This window comes from Babylonia areolata, chromosome 26 (genome assembly GCF_041734735.1).
Source record: "Babylonia areolata isolate BAREFJ2019XMU chromosome 26, ASM4173473v1, whole genome shotgun sequence".
In the NCBI taxonomy this organism is placed as follows: domain Eukaryota; kingdom Metazoa; phylum Mollusca; class Gastropoda; order Neogastropoda; family Buccinidae; genus Babylonia; species Babylonia areolata.
This window is the reverse complement of record NC_134901.1, coordinates 2,181,366-2,203,422: the sequence shown is the minus strand read 5'-3', so window position 1 is coordinate 2,203,422 and position 22,057 is coordinate 2,181,366. Positions and strand designations below refer to the sequence as shown.

General features: G+C 39.7%; 1 protein-coding gene across 2 annotated transcripts; it reads left to right on the top strand.

The window, feature by feature from the left end:
- The first annotated feature begins 998 nt into the window (after positions 1-998).
- On the top strand, positions 999-21,688 carry LOC143300401 (uncharacterized). Of its 2 annotated transcripts, none has more exons than XM_076614036.1 (10): positions 999-1,117; positions 6,354-6,452; positions 7,023-7,101; positions 8,730-8,865; positions 10,538-10,629; positions 11,528-11,591; positions 13,289-13,448; positions 15,126-15,339; positions 18,027-18,353; positions 21,271-21,688. In XM_076614036.1, the coding sequence occupies exons 2-10, from the start codon at positions 6,364-6,366 to the stop codon at positions 21,574-21,576; spliced, it is 1,467 nt and encodes a 488-aa protein (XP_076470151.1). In that variant the 5' UTR covers positions 999-1,117; positions 6,354-6,363; the 3' UTR covers positions 21,577-21,688. The 2 variants fall into 2 exon arrangements, with proteins under 2 accessions (XP_076470151.1, XP_076470153.1); XM_076614038.1 differs by lacking the exon at positions 999-1,117 and adding an exon at positions 1,260-1,343.
- The last annotated feature ends 369 nt before the right edge of the window (positions 21,689-22,057 follow it).

Below are 22,057 nucleotides of genomic sequence, written 5' to 3'. Positions count from 1 at the left end.
CAATCGCTACCACCGGCGTGCTAGTGTAACAGACATGCTTGAAAAGCTCAAGTGGCCGCCTCTCCTGAAACGACGTCAAGCAGCAAGGGTCACAATGTTGTATAAAATACACAACGACCTGGTGCAAGTCAACAAAAGTGTCCTCCAAAAACCAGTCATGAGAGACAGAAGATCATATGACCAACAATTCCAACAGGCTTGTGAACCATAAACAGCAGTATCGGCTCTTTTCTTTCTTCCCACGTGCCATTCGTGAGTGGAATGAACTCCCAGCAAACACTGTTGAGGCAGACTCCCCCAGCAGCTTCAAAAGCAGAGTCACCTCTCACCTCAAGGTCGCCACTCTTGACAGTCTCGCTGCTGCAAAACTCCAAGAGTAGGCAAAACCACAGGATAATTTGCAGCAATTGTCGGGTATGAATGTGAGAGTGAATGTTTAGGTAAGTAGTGGGTAGGGGGAGTGCTGGAGGGAGGGCGCTACGGCGGGGGGTGCCAGGGGCCATCAATAGGATGCCTGCCTGTCACTTCTCGCCCCCTCTGATCCAGTTAGTGGGCAGGAGGGAGAGTGTGAATGTGATTGGAGTAAAATTTTATTATTATTTTTTTTTTCAAGCAACCGGTCTGCGGACCCCCCCCCCCATCCCCCCCAAAAAAAAGTGGCAAAATAATCAACGTGTTGATTGTGGCTACACAACAGAAGAAGAAGAAGAACAGACAGACAGACAGAGATCGACAGAGAGAGACACAGCGGCTTGCACGTTTCAAAATGAACTATGATAAATAAATCAGCCAGATACCCCTGGGAAAGTATTATTATAAATCATAATATTTTTGTAGTTTTCTCTTTTTTCTTTGTTTTCCTTCTTTCTGTACTTGCTTAATTACTTAATCATTTACCAGTGTATTTATTTGTTTAGTCATTGTTGTCTGGTGCGAATTTGATTCCGATTGCAGCATTACATTTACCGACGAAATCGAAACTTATTCGAGTAGTTTCCCTTGACTTTGTTTCTTCCTGTGTCTGCACCACGCTGATCTTGGCAAATTTTGTGCTGGTTTGCTGTTGCTGCTGGCAAAATAGATAACTCTGTTTCGCCACAAACAGTACGACACCCAGGTTGGGCATTCTGTCATATCTGTAGAATATTGTTTTTTTTTGTTTATGAATTTGTAATCTGTGCCTTTTGGTAGGGGACCGAATTAATTTTATTCTATTATTTCGTTTCGCAAATGCGGTTTAGATACTGGCCCCTCCTCCGATTTTAACTATGATAGCAGACTTCGAGGCTATGCGATTACGTCAACTGAAGAAATGATACTGAAAATCCATCAAAATGTTTCATGTAATATTACTAATTATGTAGAAATAATAAGAGTGAAGTATATATCCATAGCACCTCCAAAACTGAAAAGCAATTCAGGATCAGGATCAGGATTTGGGGCGTTGTTTTATACAACTTAGACATTTTTGGCTTTTTATGCCCCTTCAAATTTACTCCTTTACATTGTTGGTCAGGTTGTTGACTAGCTCCGTCATTTTATCCATCAAAGTCATATTTCGCTTTTGTCAATAACTCGTGTTTATCTATGAGGTTCTTAAAAGTATTTATACTAGGTGCACATTTGATATTGTTTGTTAATTTGTTCCAATAATTTGTTACTCTGTTACTAAATGTAAACTTTCTGAGATTTGTTCTGGAATACTGTTTAAATATTTTGTCTGTACTGTTTCTTGTAGTGTCTACCTTTGGAGTACAAAAAAAGCATGCTTTGTTTACATCCTCAAACCCATTTAATATTTTGTCCGTCTGTATCAAGTCCCCTCTTACTCTTCTTGCTTTAAGTGATGGTAGTTGCAAGTGCTTTAATCTTTCTTGATATGAATAATCTTTTATGCAATAGACCAGCTTTGTTGCTCTTCTTTGAGCCCTTTCTATGGCTTGTGACTGCTTTATTTGCGTTGGGTACCATACAGTGTTTCCATATTCTAGGATAGGTCTAACTAATGTTTTATATAACCATAAGAAAGTAACCTTATCTATAAATGTAAATGCTCTTTTTATTATTCCAATCATTCTGTTCGCTTTGTTTATACTATTTGTTATGTGTTTGTCAAATGATTAATTTTTGTCAAATGTGACACCTAAGTCTTTTTCCTCATCACATTTTGATACTTTTATTTCTTTGTCTCTGATTTTCATTATGTATTCTTTCTCGGGGTTTGATTTCCCAATATGAAGTACTTTACATTTTTTAGCATTAAAATATAGATTCCATGTGTCTGACCATTTTACTGATGTTTCAATATCTTTTTGTAAATCCTGATAGAATTTTGGAGAGTTGTATATTTTTTTTGTCATCTGCAAAAATTTTACATGTACTCTTTATTTCGCAAGGGAGATCATTTATGAATAAAGTAAATAGTACAGGTCCTAATATACTACCTTGTGGTATGCCACTTATAACATCAACTTTACCGGAGAAGGAACTACCAATCCTAACTCTTTGAGTTCTTTTTGTTAGAAAGTCCCTTATCCACCCAAGTATGTTTCCTGTTATTCCATAAGATTCCAGTTTCTTCAGTAGTCTTTCATGTGGTACAAAGTCAAATGCTTTTTGGAAGTCTAAATATAACACATCTATGTTTTCTCCCTTATCTATCTCTTTTGTAAAGTCCTCCATCACTTCCAGAAGTTGAGTCACACATGACCTATTTTTGCGGAATCCATGCTGGCACTCAGCATACAATTTATTATCAGTCATATGCCTAACAATAGCCTCTCATATGAATGATTCTAATAATTTACATATGATACATGTTAAGCTCACTGTAATTCCCTGGGTCTGTTCTTGTTCCTTTTTTGAAAATTGGTATAACTGTTGCTGTTTTCCAGTCTATGGGCACAGTCTTCTCTTCAATTGATTTGTTAAGGAGTATGTATAATGGGACTGCAATCTCCTCACTCAGCTCTTTTAGTATTTTTGAAGGAATGGCATCAGGACCACAAGCTTTGTTTGGATTCACAGTTTTAAGTTTCTTTTTTGTAGCTTCAACTGAAATATCTACACTCTCCAAAATCTTACCATTTGACTTTGAAGCTGCACTTAGAGAAGGTACAGTATTTATATCTTCTTATGTAAAAACACTAGAAAAAAATGAATTCAAAATATCTGCTTTTCCACTGTCTGTTTCTACTGTGTCTCCATTTTTAGTTATAAATGGACTTACTCCTGTTTTCATTTTAGTTTTTGATTGTACGTATCTCCAGAAAGCTTTAGGGTTGTCTCTACATTCATATGACAGTTTCTTTTCAAATTCTTTTTTGGCTTCCCTTATTTTTTTTATTACATACATTACATGCCTTTATATATTTTTGATAGTCTCTCCTTTGTTTGGTAACTAGGAACTTTTGATACAATTTGCGTTGTTGTTTTTTGTTTTTGTTTTTTTTGTTTTTGTTTTTTTTAATTTTTTTTTTTTTTACAAATTTCAATGTGTTTGCATTCATCCACCTTGGTTTCTGTTTTATTATTATTTTTGGTGGTTTGCTGTGGGACATTTTTTTCTATTGTAGAATGTAGAGTGGTTTTTATTTCTTTCCAACATTGTTCAACACTGACTTCATTTAGTTTTTGCCAGTCTATCATCTTTATTTCTTCTCTCATTTGTTCCCTTTCTTAAAGTTAAATGATTGCTTGGGTTCTTTGCATTCCTGGTCATCACCTAAGTACAGTGAGAACATAAGCACTTCATGGTCACTTTTACCTATAGGGGCTAGATGTTCTATATCTGATATTTTGTCTTCATCATTAAATATTAGTATTACCAAATCCAGTATATTTGCTTTTTGTCCTTTTCTTTGTCTTGTTGTTTGCTTTACTACCTGAGTCAAGAATGCATCATGTAAACAGTTTATGAATTTCTGTCCTCTTTCACCAGAACATGTGCCTTTCCAATTGATATCTGGGAAGTTAAAATCACCTGTAATGCAGATAAACTCATAAAGTCAAACTGCTTCAATCTTTGCTCACTCAACAGATCAAACATTTTTTCTTCATTTTCAATTGTTGTACTTGGGCTTTTGTATATAGTTCCAATCAATACCTTCTATCTATCTTTAGTTGTAAAAGTAATCCACAATCTTTCTTCAAAGCTATTTTCCATTAGTGTGTGTTCTTTAGCATTTATGGTATCCTTAACATACATTACTATGCCTCTCTTGGGTTTCTCATTAAAAAATAGTTCATAGCTTGGAATTGAATATTCTTGTAAGTTTACTTCTTTTTGGTTTTTTGCTATAGATTCTGTTGATATGTGGTTTACTCTCTTCTATCAAAACAAGTAGTTCATCTTTCTTGTTTAGAAGGCCCTCTGCGCTTGTATACAAAAGTGAATAAGAAACTTCCTGTACAGTTTTTCTAACATTAACAAACTTCTTTTCACAACTATGTACATGGTCTTGTGCTTTGGGGTTAAGTCAGTTTTTTCCCTGGTCTCCATGGCCAGGCCTGGATTTCCATTGGACATGCACTATCTTCCTACCTCGGATTCCAATATCCTTCTCTCCCTTCTCTATTCTCTGTCGGAGTTCTTCCCTCAATTCTTAGTTCTCTTTTCTTTCTGATGGTGTATAGTCTGGATTGATGTACACCCTTTCTTTCTGGTCAGTCACTCCTTGGTTCAGTTTCGGAGCGTTCCTCAGGATCTCCCTCTGCCTCATTCGTACTGACTTTGACCTTAGCAAGCCTAGGTTTGGACCCTAAGTTGAAGTTTTCAAGTCTCACTGGTTCCTTGACAGTATCTTCTTTCAGTTCAGGGCAGATCTTCCCCACTACTTTCTTTATCTTTGACATGCCCTCTTTCACTCTATTCTCACCACTACTTTCTGGGATGTTTGTGAAAATCAAGTTTAGCTCTCTTTTTTCTTTCTCTGCCTTCTCTTCCCAAAGTTCTGTCACCTTCTTCTCTATGATCTCCTCTATCTTCTCTTCCAGAGCCTTTCCGCTACACCCCTCCTCTAGTCTTTCTAGCCTTTCATCTACTTTCTCAAACAGTCTGATCAATCGGTCGATCTTTGCTTCTACTTCACTTTTCTTTTCACCCTCCCCCGAGTAGCATTCCTGACAGATCCATTCTATCCCTTCTTCTGTATCAGCTTTCTCACTCACATAGCTGAAGTCCCGGTCTGTGAGTGAAGTACATTCTTTGTGAGACCATTGTTTGCAGTCGTGACATTGGATACTCATTTCGTCGTCGTCTTCTCCTACCTCACATTTAAGGCAAATGAAGAATTTTGCCCTCTCCTCCAGTGCACTTCGACCTTCCTTTTTTTTGTTTTCATCTTTTTGCGAGTTTCTCCTGTCTTTCATCCCCCCAGTCGATCCTCTTCCTCTGGTACCGGTCTTCCCCCCTCCCCTGGAACCTTTTCCAGACATAATTTATTATTAAGAAAATAGGACTGTTTTCTGGTTAGGATTAGGATTTGATGATAATTGAAATTAACTTTTTAAGCTAATTATTTACGGTTTACTTGTACACACAAAAACTAGAGAACATGCAGTTTCGTTTGTGTGAGAGTCAAATCAAAACAATGCCGCCATTTTTTTTTTTTTTTCAAGGTAGTGGGTACCAACTTGGAAGAATTCGGTGCGCTGAACTTTGAAATTTATCTTTAACCAGGTTAACAATCAAGACAAAGTGATAACACACACACAAGCAAAAAATATATCTAGCATAGGTCCAGTGAACGAAACAACATGCAAGCACATGGATACGGATACAGATACACACAGACAGACAGGCACACATACACACATACAGACAGGCACACACACATAGTGACACACACACAAATGCACACACACACACACACTTTTCACACAGAAAAACTATGAACTGGTGACAATGATTATTACACTGTTTCAGCAAATTATATGTTTCCGGGGACATTTTAAAAATGAAGTTGTTTGGATGTTCCACTGATCAGTCGGAAGAGAATTCCCAACAGATAGAACCAAAAAAGAAAAGTTGCATTGACTGTAATTGTAATTATTTGTTTTGTATCCTGAGTCATTGTTCTATCAAATCATCATGAGTCTCATTGTCATAGACTTATACTTTAGAATTGAAGTTTTAGTCTTACTGAAATAATAAGATGAAATAAATGGATGAAAATAAGTAAATAAAGATTTTTTTTCATTTTTCAATGACTAGGTTTGCAATGTCACGGCACTTACAATATTAATTATTATGTGATTTTTTCCAAATACTAATTTTAGGCAGACTTTTCATAATTGCATAACTTGTTTCATTTCATTTGTGAATTAATTTTTGAAACATTCTTGTGTTGCAGCCATTCAAAGATGGCAAAAATGGATGCATTTAACTTAAAACGTCTGAAGGAGGAGCAGGAAAAGGCTTTGATGCAAACAGACAGCCAGTTGGAACAGTGGTAGAGTATTTCATTTTCCTTTGCTGACACTTGTGGGTTAACTTTGTCATGATTTATAGAATGATAAATGATCAGTATTGTGTGAACTGAAAATTGATATTTGTTTATATGGCCTCTTTGCCATTGTTAGTTAAACTGTCAGTCTTCCAATGATTAGATAATTGATTGCTTAATTTTGTAAATCCAGTAATTGTGTATAAAAACTGCGATAGATTAACTTACAGTATGTTGGAGAGGTCAGGGGTGTATTTGTGTGCACATCTGTGTGTGTGTGTGTGTGTGTGTGTGTGTGTGTGTGTGTGTGTGTGTGTGTGCGCAGGATATGGTGAACCATAAATTAAATTTGAAATTGTATACTGGCCAGAAGCTTTCACTGGCAAGATAAGATACATGCATTTCAAAGAAAATATGGTATATGTTATCATGTTTTAGTGTTAACAGTGAGGTTTTTTGTTTATTTTGATGAAATATTATATATGATTATATCTGAATATTTGCTTTTTCATGATCACCTCTTTCTGATTTTGTATGATGCATGTGTCATTTATTTCTGCTTCATTCCACTGACAGGTATCAGTTTCGATCAGATTATGTTGCCCTACGAGATCGACTGAAGACGCTACCCAATAAAACAACTCACAATGTAATGGTAAGGGAAACGATTGTACTCTTTAGAAACCTGAATATAGTAAAAAGGGGTTTTAAAAGAAAGGTTATTTGACATCAGTCATGCCAGGAAGACTATATCTAAGTGGGTCTGGTTGTCAGAAGCACATGTAGTGATGTAATCAAAAGAATTTCCATCTGTTTCTCAAATTGATTCATTCATTAGTAGTTCAGTACTGAATTATGAATTTATTGGAATTGAGACTAGAATAATGCTAGGTAGTTATTTTCCAGTCTACGGTGTTGTATGTGGAGGTGGAAGTTTCAGGAAGTATATCAAACACTTTTGAGTCATTTTGACTGTCACTGAATTTCAAATGGGCAAGGAGAGATTGATTAATCTTTCATGGAGAAGGAGAATGAATTGTTTGCCAGTTTTTTTTCCCCACAAACTCCCTCTTGCTGCAAAGTCCCAGTGTTGTTTACTTATCTATTTATATTTCTAGTACCAGTAAGTTATGATTTTTGTTTCTGTTCTTTCCAGTATATATGAAAACACTTTATGTAGCGTGTTCATGTCCTGGTTTGTTAACAGGTTATGGTAACAATGTGAATATCAGTGTTGTTTGGTTTTATGTGTTCACATATTGATTTGAACAGTTCGAGTATTGCTAAGTTTTTATTCTTTCTGTTTTTATTGATTTGTCAGTTTTTTTCCAAAAAATAATCATTCATTATATTTTTTTTAAAGGCCTGTGTAATACTTCCATTTTTTCAGCATTTGAACATTTATTGAGTTCTGTTTACTTTCAGTTAAAGTATTGGTCCAGGATTTTTCATTTTCTATTTCTTTGGTTTTTTTTTAATGAACAGCACACTTTTCTGTAGCTTCTTCTTCTTCGTTCGTGGGCTGCAACTCCCTTGTTCATGAGTATGTACACAAGTGGGCTTTTACATGTATGACCGTTTTTACCCCGCCATGTAGGCAGCCATACTCCATTTTTTGGGGGGTGCATGGGGGTTCCATAACCAATCAAACACTGACATAGATTACAGGATCTTTAACTTGCATATTTGATCTTCTGCTTGCGTATACACTCAAAAGGGGTTCAGGTACAAGAAGGTCTGCACATATGTTGACCTGGGAGATGGGAAAAATCTCCACCCTGTACTTCTCCACCTTGTACCCACCAGGCACTGTTACTGAGATTAAAACCCAGGACCCTCAGATTGAAAGTCCAGTGCTTTAACCGCTTGGCTGTTGTGCCTGTCTTTTCTATGGCTGATCATAGCCCATGTACCTCTTCTCAGTGCCTTTGATGGAGATTGCTTTTCACTGTCAGCTCTTCTTCATTTATTTGCTTATTTATCATCATTGTTGTCTTATTTATTTATTTATTTATTATTATTATTATTTTTTTTATATTATTATTATTACTACTACCTTTTTTTATATTATGATTATTAATTATTTATTTATTTATTTATGTAAGCTTATCTATTATTTATTCACTTTTTTTTTTCTCAAGGCCTGACTAAGCGCGTTGGGTTACGCTGCTGGTCAGGCATCTGCTTGGCAGATGTGGTGTAGCGTGTATGGATTTGTCCAAACGCAGTGACGCCTCCTTGAGCTACTGAAACTGATACTGAAACTCTTTGTGGTGGGTCCAGGTTCCGTTTGGCCCCCTGGCGTTCATGCCGGGTCAGCTGGTGCACACCAACGAGATCCTGGTTCTTCTGGGTGACAACTATTTCGTGGATCGTTCCGCCATTCAGGCAGCAGACATTGTTACAAGGAGGTTAAAAAGTAGGTGGTCGTTTTAACTATGATAGTTATAATGATTTAATTTGTATAGTGCCCTTCCATGTAGAACTTGCTCAGTTGTACTGTACTATGTAAAAATGGATGTGTAAAACACGCCTCAAAACATTAAATTGACATCTTTCATATATACAACCCTGCACAGATACCGAACACTAGCAATGATTTATAAACGTACTGACAAAAGCATTATGCTCAACATAATACTCAAAATGCATATCAAGCATCACAATACCTAAATGATGGTGGTTCCTTTTTTGTTGTTGTTTTTTTTCCTGCACAATCACTTTTGTATTTGTGTTAACTGGGTATGTAAATGTAGACTCTTTGAATTCTCAGTGTTAAAGATAAAACTGACCTGATGACTGACTTGTGTTTCAGGAGTGCAGGCATTCCCCACCATTTTTTAAAATTTATATATATATATATATACTTAATTATTATCATCAGCAAATTATCATCATCATTTTTTGAAAAGATAAGTTTATTTTAGCATGTTATTAAATATGCATCTTTTAGTGGTGATCACATATGTTGTTATTATGATTATGCTATATTGATATTAGCACAACCAAAATGGGTTGTCCTGGGTTTAACTGTGGAAGCGAGCAAGAATTGTAACATGTTATTGCTATTGTCAATATTGCTACCATGGTTATTATTGTTACTAGTGTTAGTGGAAGTAGCAGTAGTATTACTGCTGCTGCTTCCACTACAACAACTACTACTACTACTACTATACTACTGCAACTACTGTAACTACTGATGCTAGTGCTGTTGAGGCCTCCTTAGTCACCATGGATGAGGCATCCTTGCTGTCATTTTGGCTGGCTGATCGGCTAAGACAACGTGGCTTATGCAAGAGTGTCTGATGCAAACCTGGGCAATTTGGCCTGGAGTACAGACAGTTATTTATGTAGCAACCCCCATTCCACCCCCAGCCCCTTAATACTCCCCAACCCTTTTTCCTCCTTGGATCCAAAGAAACAGCGAGCAGTTAGAACTGGGCTCTAGTACCGTCTTGGGAACTCATAGAATGAGGTTCTAGACAACACAATATAGGGCGCTGATTTTTTCCCCCAGGGTTTTCTCCCAAAGCATTTGCCTTGAAAGGTTATGTCTGCTAGGCAGCAGAGGTTTGAAATCAAGTTTTCCTTCTCCTCAGTGGGCTGACAACCAAGGCTGATAAACTCCATCTTCCTCGAGACTTTAAGAAGGGCAGGCAGACTTCTGCTGTTGCTGCTACTACTACTGCTGCAACTGCTACCTCTACTGCTGCTGCTGCTGCTATTACTGCAACTGTTGCTGGCACTAACTACTCTTGCTGGTAGTGTTGCTGCAACTGCAACTACTACTACTACCACTGTTGTTGCTACTGCCACTGCTGCTGCTGTTTCTACTGACGCTGCTGCTAATACAGCTGCCACAACTGTTTTTGTTCTCATTGTAACAGTATTTGTATTGCACAAGGACAATACCATATTTATGCAGTGATCATTGTTCAGACTTTATTATTGCTTATTTTTGTATGTGAATATTATTGCTATTATTATTATTATTATTATTGTTATTCATTATAGTGGTAGCATTGGTTTGTTGTTGCTGTTGTTGTTGTCATCATTGTTAGTCATGCATATTCATTATTGCTTTATTGCAGAACTGGATGAAAATATCCAGGATTTGAAGAAACAGAGAGAGATGCTGACCCCGCGAACCCAGATTACCTCAGAAATGATTAAGATGGCGTCTGTAAGTTCTAAGATCCTTTCAGCTTTTATAGTTTTCAGACTGGACCAGTATAATACTGGCTGGGAGAATGTTTGTGTTTTGTGAAGGTGTACATGTTTGTGTGTGATGAGTAGGGGTGTGTGTGTGTGTGTGAGTGTGAGTGTGTGTGTGTGTGTGACTGTGACACTGTGTGTGTGTATGTGTACTCTCAGCTCAGCATGAGTGTGAGAACAGGAGTTTTAAGTGAATATTTGTTTTGTGAGAAAAAGGAAGGGAACGACACCCACCATTATTTACACACTTTATGGTATTATATTGCATATGGTGTGTAGTTATTCTCTTACATTTTGAAATATATTTTTATCTTTATAGATGAAAAATTGTGACAGTTGCTGCTTCATTGATGTCATAACACCTTGTGCCTTGAATACTGATTTACCTGTAACAACTGGTTGTTTTTATTGCACTAAGAATGTTATGCAGTGGGCACATTGATTTTCACTTTCTCAGTCAGTTGTATTCTCACTTGGTGGTTTTAGCTTGTTGGCTTTAGCCTCTATGTTGTTCATCATTGCTTTCAAAGGGATTTAGCATGTTTTTAAAATGAAAAAAAAAAAAGACATTGTGTGTATTTTGTGAATGAAGAATGGCTTTGGCAGTGCACTAAGCTGTTTGTGGGGCTGGTCCACAGAAATTGCAGTGCAGCTGAACTTACAGGGTAGAAAGTGTAAAAGACCCCAACCTTAGATTGAATTTTTGTTTTTTTTTCTGTTTTCCTTTTTTTCTCCCCCCTCAGAAAGAATAGGCATGAATGGAAATAGACCTGGTGTATATGTTCATAAACATTCTTCTGTGTGCTGGAAAAAATGTTTTCATTTCAAGTCAGTGACTTGTTTTAAAATTGTGGAGACCTTTCCAGGGGGCAGGGGAGCAGCAGGAAATTGTGGAGGAGTACGATGAAGAAAAGGAACAGGCGTGGAGAGGTGGGTAAAGGGTGGAGGTTTTTCTCATCTCCAAGGTCAACAGATAAGCAGACCTCCCTGCGTCTGAACCCACTTCGTGTGTGCACATGTGCAGATCAGATTAAAGATTCTGTAATCCATGTCAGTGTGTGGTGGGTTATGGAAATGAGAACATACCAGGCATATCTCTGTTTAATAATTACGATGTAATAATTAATTGCAATGTTTTTAAAAGCAAATATGTGAAATGCTTTTATTTGAGAACATATGTTTATTACTCTTGTTTAATCAAGTAATCCGCATGGGTGGGGGGGTGGGGGTGGTGCGGGTGTGTGCTGATTATCTGGTTGTGGTTTTCCGCAATTCATCTTTATTCTTATCTTATCTGTCTATTATAATCAATGTGCAGTATAGTAGGCTATGTTTATAATTATATTCAAATAATGTTTCTTAATTCTTTCTGTTTTTACATTAAGAATACTAGTTATTACCTGCAGTGTGTGGATGTATGTATGAAACGATGTATGTGATATTTTTTACATTTGTATCTTCGTAATATTCGTAAAAGCTGTTGTTGACTTTTACAGTTACAGTCCCCATGTTGTTTACTTGTCTGTGTTGTGATAATGCACCTGACCAAATTTCTCCAGTTGGAGATAATAAAGTTATTCTTATCTTATCTTATCTTATGCACCCCCACCCCTCGTCTAATATCACTTACAGTGAAAAGACGTTAAACTAAAGAACGAACCTTCAAAGCCCTGATGCATGTTCCCTGCTGTTGTGCACCTGTGTTTTTCTGATGTGTGTGCTGAGTTTATCTTTGTATCCTGCTTGCCCCAGAAGGGGTTAAAGGGAGTGGATGTTCATTTTGTAGATTGAAGATAAGTAATGTCAGTCCAGTGAAGAAGGGTTTTTTTTTTTTTTTTTTTTTTTTTTTTTTTTTTTTGTAGGTTTCTTTTCAGGAAATAGATATTGATCAAGCTGGAATGCCTTTTTAATTTGTTTGGTTTTTTCAAAGCAATATTCTTTCTTTTCATTTATGTTTTTTAGTTGTGAATATATATATATATAGATAGATAGATAGATACACAGATATATTTATATTAGTATGTTTTGAATTTTTATTTATTTGACTACCAGACTTATTTTATTTACTGAAATTTGGAGGAAAATAAGGAGAAGTTAAACAGGCACAAGAGAAAGCATTTTACATTGTTTTCTCTCTTTTTTATGCATATGACGGGTGCAGTAGCCGAGTGGTTAAAGCGTTCAATCTGTGGGTCACAGGGTTCGAAGCTCGGTAACGGCGCCTGGTGGGTAAAAGGTGGAGATTTTTTCCAATCTCCCAGGTCAACATATGTGCAGACCAGCTTGTGCCTGAACCCCCTTTGCGTGTATACGCAAGCAGAAGATCAAATACGCACGTTAAAGATCCTATTATCCATGTCAGCGTTCGGTGGGTTATGGAAAGAAGAAAATACCCAACATGCACACCCCTGAAAATGGAGTATGGCTGCCTACATGGTGGGGTAAAAACAGCCATACATGTAAAAGCCTACTCGTGTACACATGAGTGAACGTGGGAGTTGCAGCCCACAAACAAAAGAGAAGATGCATGTGTTTGTGGATATGCGCATACATGCATGCAGCAGTTCATTTCATGCCTTTGCACAGGATATGTTTCAACACGTTTCTTTCTCTTTGTGTTTCCTCAGAACGACACAGGGAGTATCTTCGTCGTGCAGGCGAGAAAGAGATGAGAGCAAAGGCAGAAAGAGAAGAGAAGGAGGAGACGGCGACAGCCAAGGCAGACGCAGACTACTGGGACATCCTTGATCAGCTAGAGCAGCAGGAGAAAGAGCGGGAAGAGATGGAGTGAGGGAGAGAGAGAGAGAGGGAGAAAGAGACAGTGTCTGTGTGTGTGTGTGTGTGTGTGTGTGTGTGTGTGCGTGTGTGCATGTGTGTGTATCTGTGGAGTGTGTGTGTGAGTTTGTGTGTGTTTATGTGAGTGTTTGTGTGTGTGTGTGTGTGTTTGTGTGTGCGTGTGTGTGTGTGTATGAGTGTGTGTGCATGTGTGTGTGTGTGTTTCTGTGTATGTGTGTTTGTTTGCTTCTCTGTGTGTGTGAATGTGTTTCTCTGTGTGTGTGTGTATGAGTATGTGTGCATGTGTTTTTTTCTGTGTATGTGTCTTTCTATGCTTCTCTGTGTGTGTGAATGTGTTTCTGTATGTGTGTGTGTTTCTGTATGTGTGTGTTTGTATGCTTCTCTCTGTGTGTGAATGTGTTTCTCTTTTTCTGTGTGTGTGTGTGTGTGTGTGTGTTTCCGTCTGTGTGTGTGTGTGTGTGTGTTGTTCATAACTAAGAGACTCTTGGAGCTGGACTGGTAGTGATGCTTATTCATGTGTGGGTGTGTCTGTGAGCCTGTGTGTGTGTGCTTCTCTGTGTGTGTGAATGTGTTTCTCTGTTTCTGTTTGTGTGTGTATGTGTGTGTGAGTGTTTCCCTCTGTGTGTGTGTGTATGTTCAAGACTTTGAGACTCTTGGAACTGGACTCTGTGTGTGTGTGTGTGTGTGTGTGTGTGTGTGTGTGTGTGTGTGTTTCCCTGTGTGTGTGTGTATGTTCAAGACTTTGAGACTCTTGGAACTGGACTCTGTGTGTGTGTGTGTGTGTGTGTGTGTGTGTGTGTGTGTGTGTGTGTGTTTCCCTGTGTGTGTGTGTATATGTTCAAGACTTTGAGACTCTTGGAGCTGGACTGTGTGTGTGTGTGTGTGTGTGTGTGTGTGTGTGTGTGTGTGTGTGTGTTTCCCTCTGTGTGTGTGTGTATGTGTTTCCCTTGTGTGTGTGTGTGTGTATGTGTTTCCCTTGTGTATGTGTGTGTGTGTGTTTCCCTCTGTGTGTGTGTGTGTGTGTGTATGTTCAAGACTTTGAGACTCATGGAGCTGGACTGTGTGTGTGTGTGTGTGTGTGTGTGTGTGTGTGTGTGTGTTTCCCTCTGTGTGTGTGTGTATGTGTTTCCCTTGTGTGTGTGTTTCCCTTGTGTGTGTGTGTGTGTGTGTGTGTGTGTGTGTGTGTTTCCCTCTGTGTGTGTGTATGTTCCAGACTTTGAGACTCTTGGAGCTGGACTGCAAGTGCAGTGCTACAGTGCAGTCCCACCCTTTTCATTAAAAAAAAAAAAAAATCTGCCTGCAAGTGTATTTATTTTCATGTAGTGGATTTTTTGTTTTGTTTGTTTGTTTGTTTTTTTTTTACAGAATTTTGCCTAGGGCAACAGTTTTGTTGCTGCAGTTGTTTGTTGTTGTTGTTTTTTTTACTTGTGCAAAGAACATGCTACACATGGGACCATAGTTTATCATCTCATCCAAATGACTAGCATCTAATTCCAAACCACCACTCAAGGTCTAGTGGAGGGGGTGAAAAATACTGGCCAGTGTGGGATTGAAACTTTTACGCACAGAATCTCTCTCGCTTCCTAGGCGGATGCATTAAGTCTAGGTCACCGCTTCACTTTAGTTGGAATTTTCATCCTCATGTTTCTCTCCGTTTTGTTTTTCTAGCATGGACGAAGAGCAGCTGCTGGCTGAACAGCAGCCAGAGCAGAGACACACAGGTGACACAGAGAGTGATGAAGGTTCATCTTCACTGGACGAGTCTGAGAAGACAGAGGATGAGGAGGAAGATTCTGCAGATATTGACGAGGAGGAGGAGGAGGAAGAGGATGTTGAATGCCCCCGGCGGAAGATCATCACATTTTCTCATACAAAACAGGACGTAAGTGGACTAAGACTTTTTATTTTAGTATTCATAAGCATACAAATTTGTTTAACCCTTTCACCGCCAGTCAATTCAGAGTACAAAATTCCATTGTAGTATAAACACAGAAAAGACAGTGGCTAAGAATAGCTGGGGATTCCCCCTGCGATGTAATTAAAATATGGCCTATCCTACCACCGAACATTAAGAGTAGAAGGTTCATGAATAACAGACCAATGATTGGTCACTTTTCAATGACATGGGTCCTTTACAATGCCTGTGCATAAATGCGAGCTTGTCTGTGAAAGGGTTAAAGTTTGCATACGATATGAATTTGGAGAACAATAAATTTTGGGTATGAATTAGGAGCTCACCATTGAAGTAATTTCTGATACTTTTTATTTTTCATAAGCTTATGAATTCCTTTAAAGTTTATCGTCTGGTTATGCATAAGATAATCATGAATTCAGACCTTGCCATTGAAGAATCTTCTGAGACATTTTTTTTCACTTTTGAGAAACTTACGAATTTGTATAAAGTTTATCGTTTGGTCATGCATAAGGTAATCATGAATTTGGAGCTAGCCAGTGACGATTTCTGAGATTAGATTTGTGTAGCTTTGCCCTCAGTTTCAAAGTTTCAAAGTTTTTCAAAAATGTCGTTTTGCTGTTCGGTTCTTCTCTTCAAGACGTGTGTGTGTGTGTGTGTGTCTGTGTGTGTGGCTGTGTGTGTGTGTGTGTGTGTGTGGCTGTGTGTGTGTGTGTGTGTGTGTGTGGCTGTGTGTGTGTGTGTGGCTGTGTGTGTGTGTGTGTGTGTGTGTGGCTGTGTGTGTGTGTGGCTGTGTGTGTGTGGCTGTGTGTGTGTGTGTGTGTGTGTCTGTGTCTGTGTGTATTTGCCTGTGTGTCGGGCACACATGTTGATATCAGACAGAACAATGGAAAAGAAAGATTGTGTGTGTGTGTGTGTGTGTGTGTGTGTGTGTATTTGCCTGTGCGTCGGGCACACATTTTGATATCAGACAGAACAATGGAAGAGAAAGATTTCTGTGTGTGTGTGTGTGTGTGTGTGTGCGTGTGTGTGTGCCTGTGCGTCGGGCACACATGTTGATATCAGACAGAACAATGGAAGAGAAAGATTTCTTGTCCTTTAATGGTGGGTTGTGAGCCACTTTGGATCATGCCTTCAGCCTGCAGAGGACATGGAGCCTGTGAAAATTTGGAGCAAGCGAAGGAATGTGCATTTTACTGGTCAGGATTGTGCAGCATAATTGAAGGGAGACAAATCTAACATTGCTGCATTGTTGTTGCCTTTCTTCCTCTGTTTTGTGCATCATTGGAGCAACCCTGTCATTGACCTTGAAAATCCCGTGGCAGTGAAAAGTAGAGAAATATAATGTTTGTCTATGTAAGCTCTGACGTATTTCTGTCAAGTGTGTGTGGTCTTTTTTTTTTTCTCTTCATTTCTCCCTGTCTTTCCACAATAACTGTTCAGATTTATTTTACTGACGGATAAATGATATTTTCATCATAAAATGAAAGATTCACTTTATCTGGACAAAACTGAACTTATTAGCCTTTATCTGTAAAGTTTCCTGAAGAATTACAAAAACTGAAAGAGTCCTAAATGTTTTACTGTGTTACTACATTTTAATGTCACTTTTACTACATTTTAATGTCACTTATCGTTATCTTCATTTGCATCAGCATGCAGCAGTAAACTGTGCAGATAAGTTGATCTGACGCACAATGGCCTGAACTAAAGTGCTGCTCTGACCTGGAACAGAATGAAGTGCATCAACACAGCATGTGGTTCAACATTTTCTGACTCGCCTGTTTCTCAACCAATTCGTTTTGGGACAGTTTCTGCCGTTTGTGCTTTAGTGTATGTAATCACACTTGCCAACATAACGATCACTCTGCTGTCAAGTTGGTAAAATGTTCTCTCCTCTTCTCTGGTCCCTTCTGTTTATGTTAGAATGATTTTTTAATTGAGTTTCTCACAGAGAGGCTCTGAAAAAAGTTTTGCTGTTGTAGAATCTGCCCTCAGATTCAAAACAATTGCATTTCTGTTTCATAACATATTCTTGTTAACGTGGATGTATGCATTGCATTGCTTTGTGTTTGTGTGCAGTTTACTAGGCACATTTTGGTGTGTATATATGCAACTTTGATACAATGTGTTATGTATTATATCATGCACTTTGTAAAGCACCTGCCTGGATAGAGTGCTGTATAAAACGAATTGAGTACACAGAATGTAAGAATACAATAAACACAAGCCGCATGCAGCAAAATAAGGCCAAATGAATACGCTTAATAGCCAAAAAAAAGTGTAAGACGAGACAAAGCGTAAACATGACAAGATGGCGTGGAGATTCTTGGCCAAAGGAATGATTCAGCACTTGTAGCTTTTAGAGGCGTTTGATTGGCTAAGAGCGGACCGGGCAAGACGGCTCGTCTTTTCACTGTTAGCCGTGCAAAATTTGGCCAAGCAGAGCAAACCGATAGGCCTAGTTTGCATCAGTTTGACATGGTAAGTATATGTATCACCAAACATGGAGTATAATACAAACTCCTCCTTTCAGTTCCAAGGTGTCAAAGCGTGTGGGCTGATCCATATATGCTACATATAAAGAATTGTTATTATTATTATCAATATAATTATTATTATTATCATTGTGAAAACTTTGATTCCTCATGCTGCAGTCACCGTCCGTGAGCAGAGATTCAGCCGGCGAGAGCAACACAGACGTCATCAACAGTCCAGCCGATCTTTATCGCTTCATCAAAACCACTCCCAGATCCATTCTGAAAACATCGTCGTCAAAAGGCACAGCCGCCAATCACAGCGGAGGGGCGGGGAGTTCCTCTCATGACGCGCACGAGGAGAAGAAGGTGACGTTCGGCGGGGAACAGCGGGGAGGCAGGGCCACGCGTGATGAAGACACGTCATCGGACGCCGGAACAGAGGAAGGAGATGACTGGTTTGCAGTCAGTCGGCCCGGGAAACTGAGCAGTAAACGTCCTGTTCAGGTATGGCCGCTTGATTTTAGTGTGTGTGTTTTGTTTTTCTGAGCCGTAAACCTTTTGTTCAGGTATGGCCGCTTGATTTTAGTGTGTGTGTTTTGTTTTTCTGAGCCGTAAACCTTTTGCTCAGGTATGGCCGCTTGATTTTAGTGTGTGTGTTTTGTTTTTCTGAGCCGTAAACCTTTTGCTCAGGTATGGCCGCTTGATTTTAGTGTGTGTGTTTTGTTTTTCTGAGCCGTAAACCTTTTGTTCAGGTATGGCTGCTTGATTTTAGTGTGTGTGTTTTGTTTTTCTGAGCTGTAAACCTTTTGCTCAGGTATGGCCGGTTCATTTTACTGTGTGTGTTTTGTTTTTCTGAGCTGTAAACCTTTTGCTAAGGTATGGCCGCTTCATTTTAGTGTGTGTGTTTTGTTTTTCTGAGCTGTAAACCTTTTGCTAAGGTATGGCCGCTTCATTTTAGTGTGTGTGTTTTGTTTTTCTGAGCTGTAAACCTTTTGCTAAGGTATGGCCGCTTCATTTTAGTGTGTGTGTTTTGTTTTTCTGAGCTGTAAACCTTTTGCTCAGGTATGGCTGCTTGATTTTAGGGTGCGTCTGAGCTGTAATCCTGGTTTGGTATGGGAGCTTGATTTTAGGGTGTGTGGTTTGTCTTTGTCTTTTTTTTTTTAATTGATCCGATTCCACACTCCTGTGCCCATTGTGTTTGAGCTCATACTGGTGCAGTACTGCTGTGCCATCTGGATCCCATCACGGACGAACATGATTCCAGACTGCTAGGGAAGGTGGCAGAAAATCCAAGAGGCTTATCTGCCAATACAGTGTCTGTGAGGGCCTGGGTTCCATTCCAGCTCTCGCACTTTCTGCTGATGTGGACTGGAAAACCAACCTGACCGTCTAGTAATTGGGATGAGACAATAGACTGAGGTGGCAAATGCAGCATGCACTGAAAAAGAACCCATTACAATACAAATGTTGTCCTCCGGCAAAATTCTTTACAAGAATTCCTGTCTGATAGGCACACACACACACACACACACACACACACACACACACACACATATATATATATGTGTATGCACTCCAGGCCTAGCGTTGGGTTATGTTGCTGTCAGGTATCTGCCTTGCAGATGTGGTTTAGCAGATGTGGTTTAGCAGGTTTAGCAGATGTGGTTTAGCAGATGTGGATTTGGGAAACTGCAGCTGGTTTGAGAGTTAAACTTTTGCCTTTCAGGTGTGTTAGGCAGAGATGCCAACCCCTGTCATGTGTTTGTAGGAACAATCAGGAAATTTGGTAGGAACAATTTGACTTTTGGTAGGAACACTTGGACTCCAAGCCACATCAGCAAATGTGCATTATATCTACAGGGCATACAAACACCATCAACACGGTGTAACTGCTGCGATTAAGCTGACTGGTCCATTCAGTGCTGTTTCAATGTATAAATGCACACTGTTAGCTGAGCATCATCACATGAGACCAAGGTTAATAGCGACTGCCCTGGCCTCGTGATCAAAGGTCTAGAGTGTCTGCCCTGGCCTCATGATCAAAGGTCTAGAGCGTCTGCCCTGGCCTCGTGATCAAAGGTCTAGAGCGTCTGCCCTGGCCTCGTGATCAAAGGTCTAGAGTGTCTGCCCTGGCCTCGTGATCAAAGGTCTAGAGCCTCTGCCCTGGCCTCGTGATCAAAGGTCTAGAGCGTCTGCCCTGGCCTCGTGATCAAAGGTCTAGAGCGTCTGCCCTGGCCTCATGATCAAAGGTCTAGAGCATCTGCCCTGGACTCGTGATCAAAGGTCTAGAGCCTCTGCCCTGGCCTCGTGATCAAAGGTCTAGAGCGTCTGCCCTGGCCTCATGATCAAAGGTCTAGAGTGTCTGCCCTGGCCTCGTGATCAAAGGTCTAGAGCGTCTGCCCTGGCCTTGTGATCAAAGGTCTAGAGGGTCTGTCCTGGCCTCGTGATCAAAGGTCTAGAGCGTCTGTCCTGGCCTCGTGATCAAAGGTCTAGAGCGTCTGGGTTATGTTATGACTGGAATGTATGTGATCATGCTATGTAGTCGAAAATGAACTCATCGGAACAATGTTGACATTGGTGTAACGTTGGAACAAACTGCGATGGAGCTTAACAAAATACAGGGAAATCGTTAACAGTTGCCATCTCTGGTAAGGTCATGATTCAAACCCATGGCAGGGCCTGGTTGATGAAGGGCAGAGAGGTTGTTTTTTTTCCCTCAGTCAGTCAGGTCAGTGTGTATGATTATGTAGACTTGCTCATGCCTGTACCTGTGTCATATGCAGGCTGAATATGCATGTTCAAAATCTGATAATCAAAGTCAGTGGATAGTGGAAACACTCACACCCAGTCCACACCATCCCTGGAAATGGAGCATGGCTGCCTGAATGTCAAGATAAAACCAGTCATACATGTAAAAGCCTGCTCATAAACAAGGAAGTTGCTAACGTTACTGCTGCTTTTTGTTGTTGTTTTTTCCCTACAGAGTTCTGTTTGGACAGGGCACACAGACAAGTTTGTTATCCAGGTCTGCTTTCTGAACCAGGACAACGTTCATACTGACTGCAGCACGGTGTCACTGTGGTTTTACCTGTTCATGATTGCTTGGAAGTCAGCCCTCTCCTCTTCCGTCAGTTCAGCTGAATCAGTCATCGTCAAACAGTAATCGTAGGAAAGCATTATGTCTTCCTCCTCTATTGCACACAGTAAAAGTGAGACAGGAAACGCTATTCCTGCTTTATATGCAGGTAACGTTAACTTGAACAAAGGAAAAGCCACAGCTCCTTTCCTTGGGAAGGGGACAAAGTGGTAATGAGAGAACAGCAGCAGCCAAGGGCAGTAAACATTCGGAGAAAAAGGGTTGGGATTTTTTAAAATATTAATTCATTATTTTTATTGACTTTCTTTTCTGAACTGTTTTCAGGCGTTCACGGACACAGTGGTGGAAAGAGAAGTGCCAGCAGGGTCTGTTCAGCTGCCAAGAGACAGTAGCACGACGTCTACCGTTCACGTCTCAAAACCAGAAGATGGCGCCACTTCCACCCGCCCAGTGTCCAAGTTTTGTGCAGCGAGACAGAAGACGGATGTGGCGTTGCAGGGTTCGGAAGAAACAGAGGAGGCTGGTGCTTCTTGTGGTGCCTTACAGGGGCAGGATGTCAGGGGAAGTTCTGTTTCTCGCCCTGTCTCGAAATTCCGTGCTTCCCGTATGAAACAAGGGGGTGGAAGTTGATGAAAGAATGCATGAAAAGATGGGTGTGTGAACGTGCGTGGCTGTGAGTGTGCGGCTCGAGTGCATACATGTGTTGTTTATGGAGAAAGACAAATATATGTGACAGGTACAATATTTTGTCATTAATATGTCAGTTTGTTTGCGTTTGTGTGTGTGTGTGTGTGTGTGTGTATGTGTGTATGTCTTTGAGAGTAGAAGGGATGAAGGGAAAGAACCCTGTGTTGTCTGGCCTTCTCCTCCCTTCTGAGGTGACAAAATGACTCCATGCATATGACTGAAAGCACCATTTCTCCTGTTCAGAACATCAAGATAACTGGAGAAAATTGTGGGTGACCTTTTGTAGAAATACCCCCCCCCACAAAAAAAAACTCTGCACATCAGTGTTTCATTTTTGTCGTTTTGTAGACATTTGTGTACACGTGTGTGACAGAAGTTTGTCTGTGTAAGTGGACTTGCACACAAATGGATTGTCATGTATTAC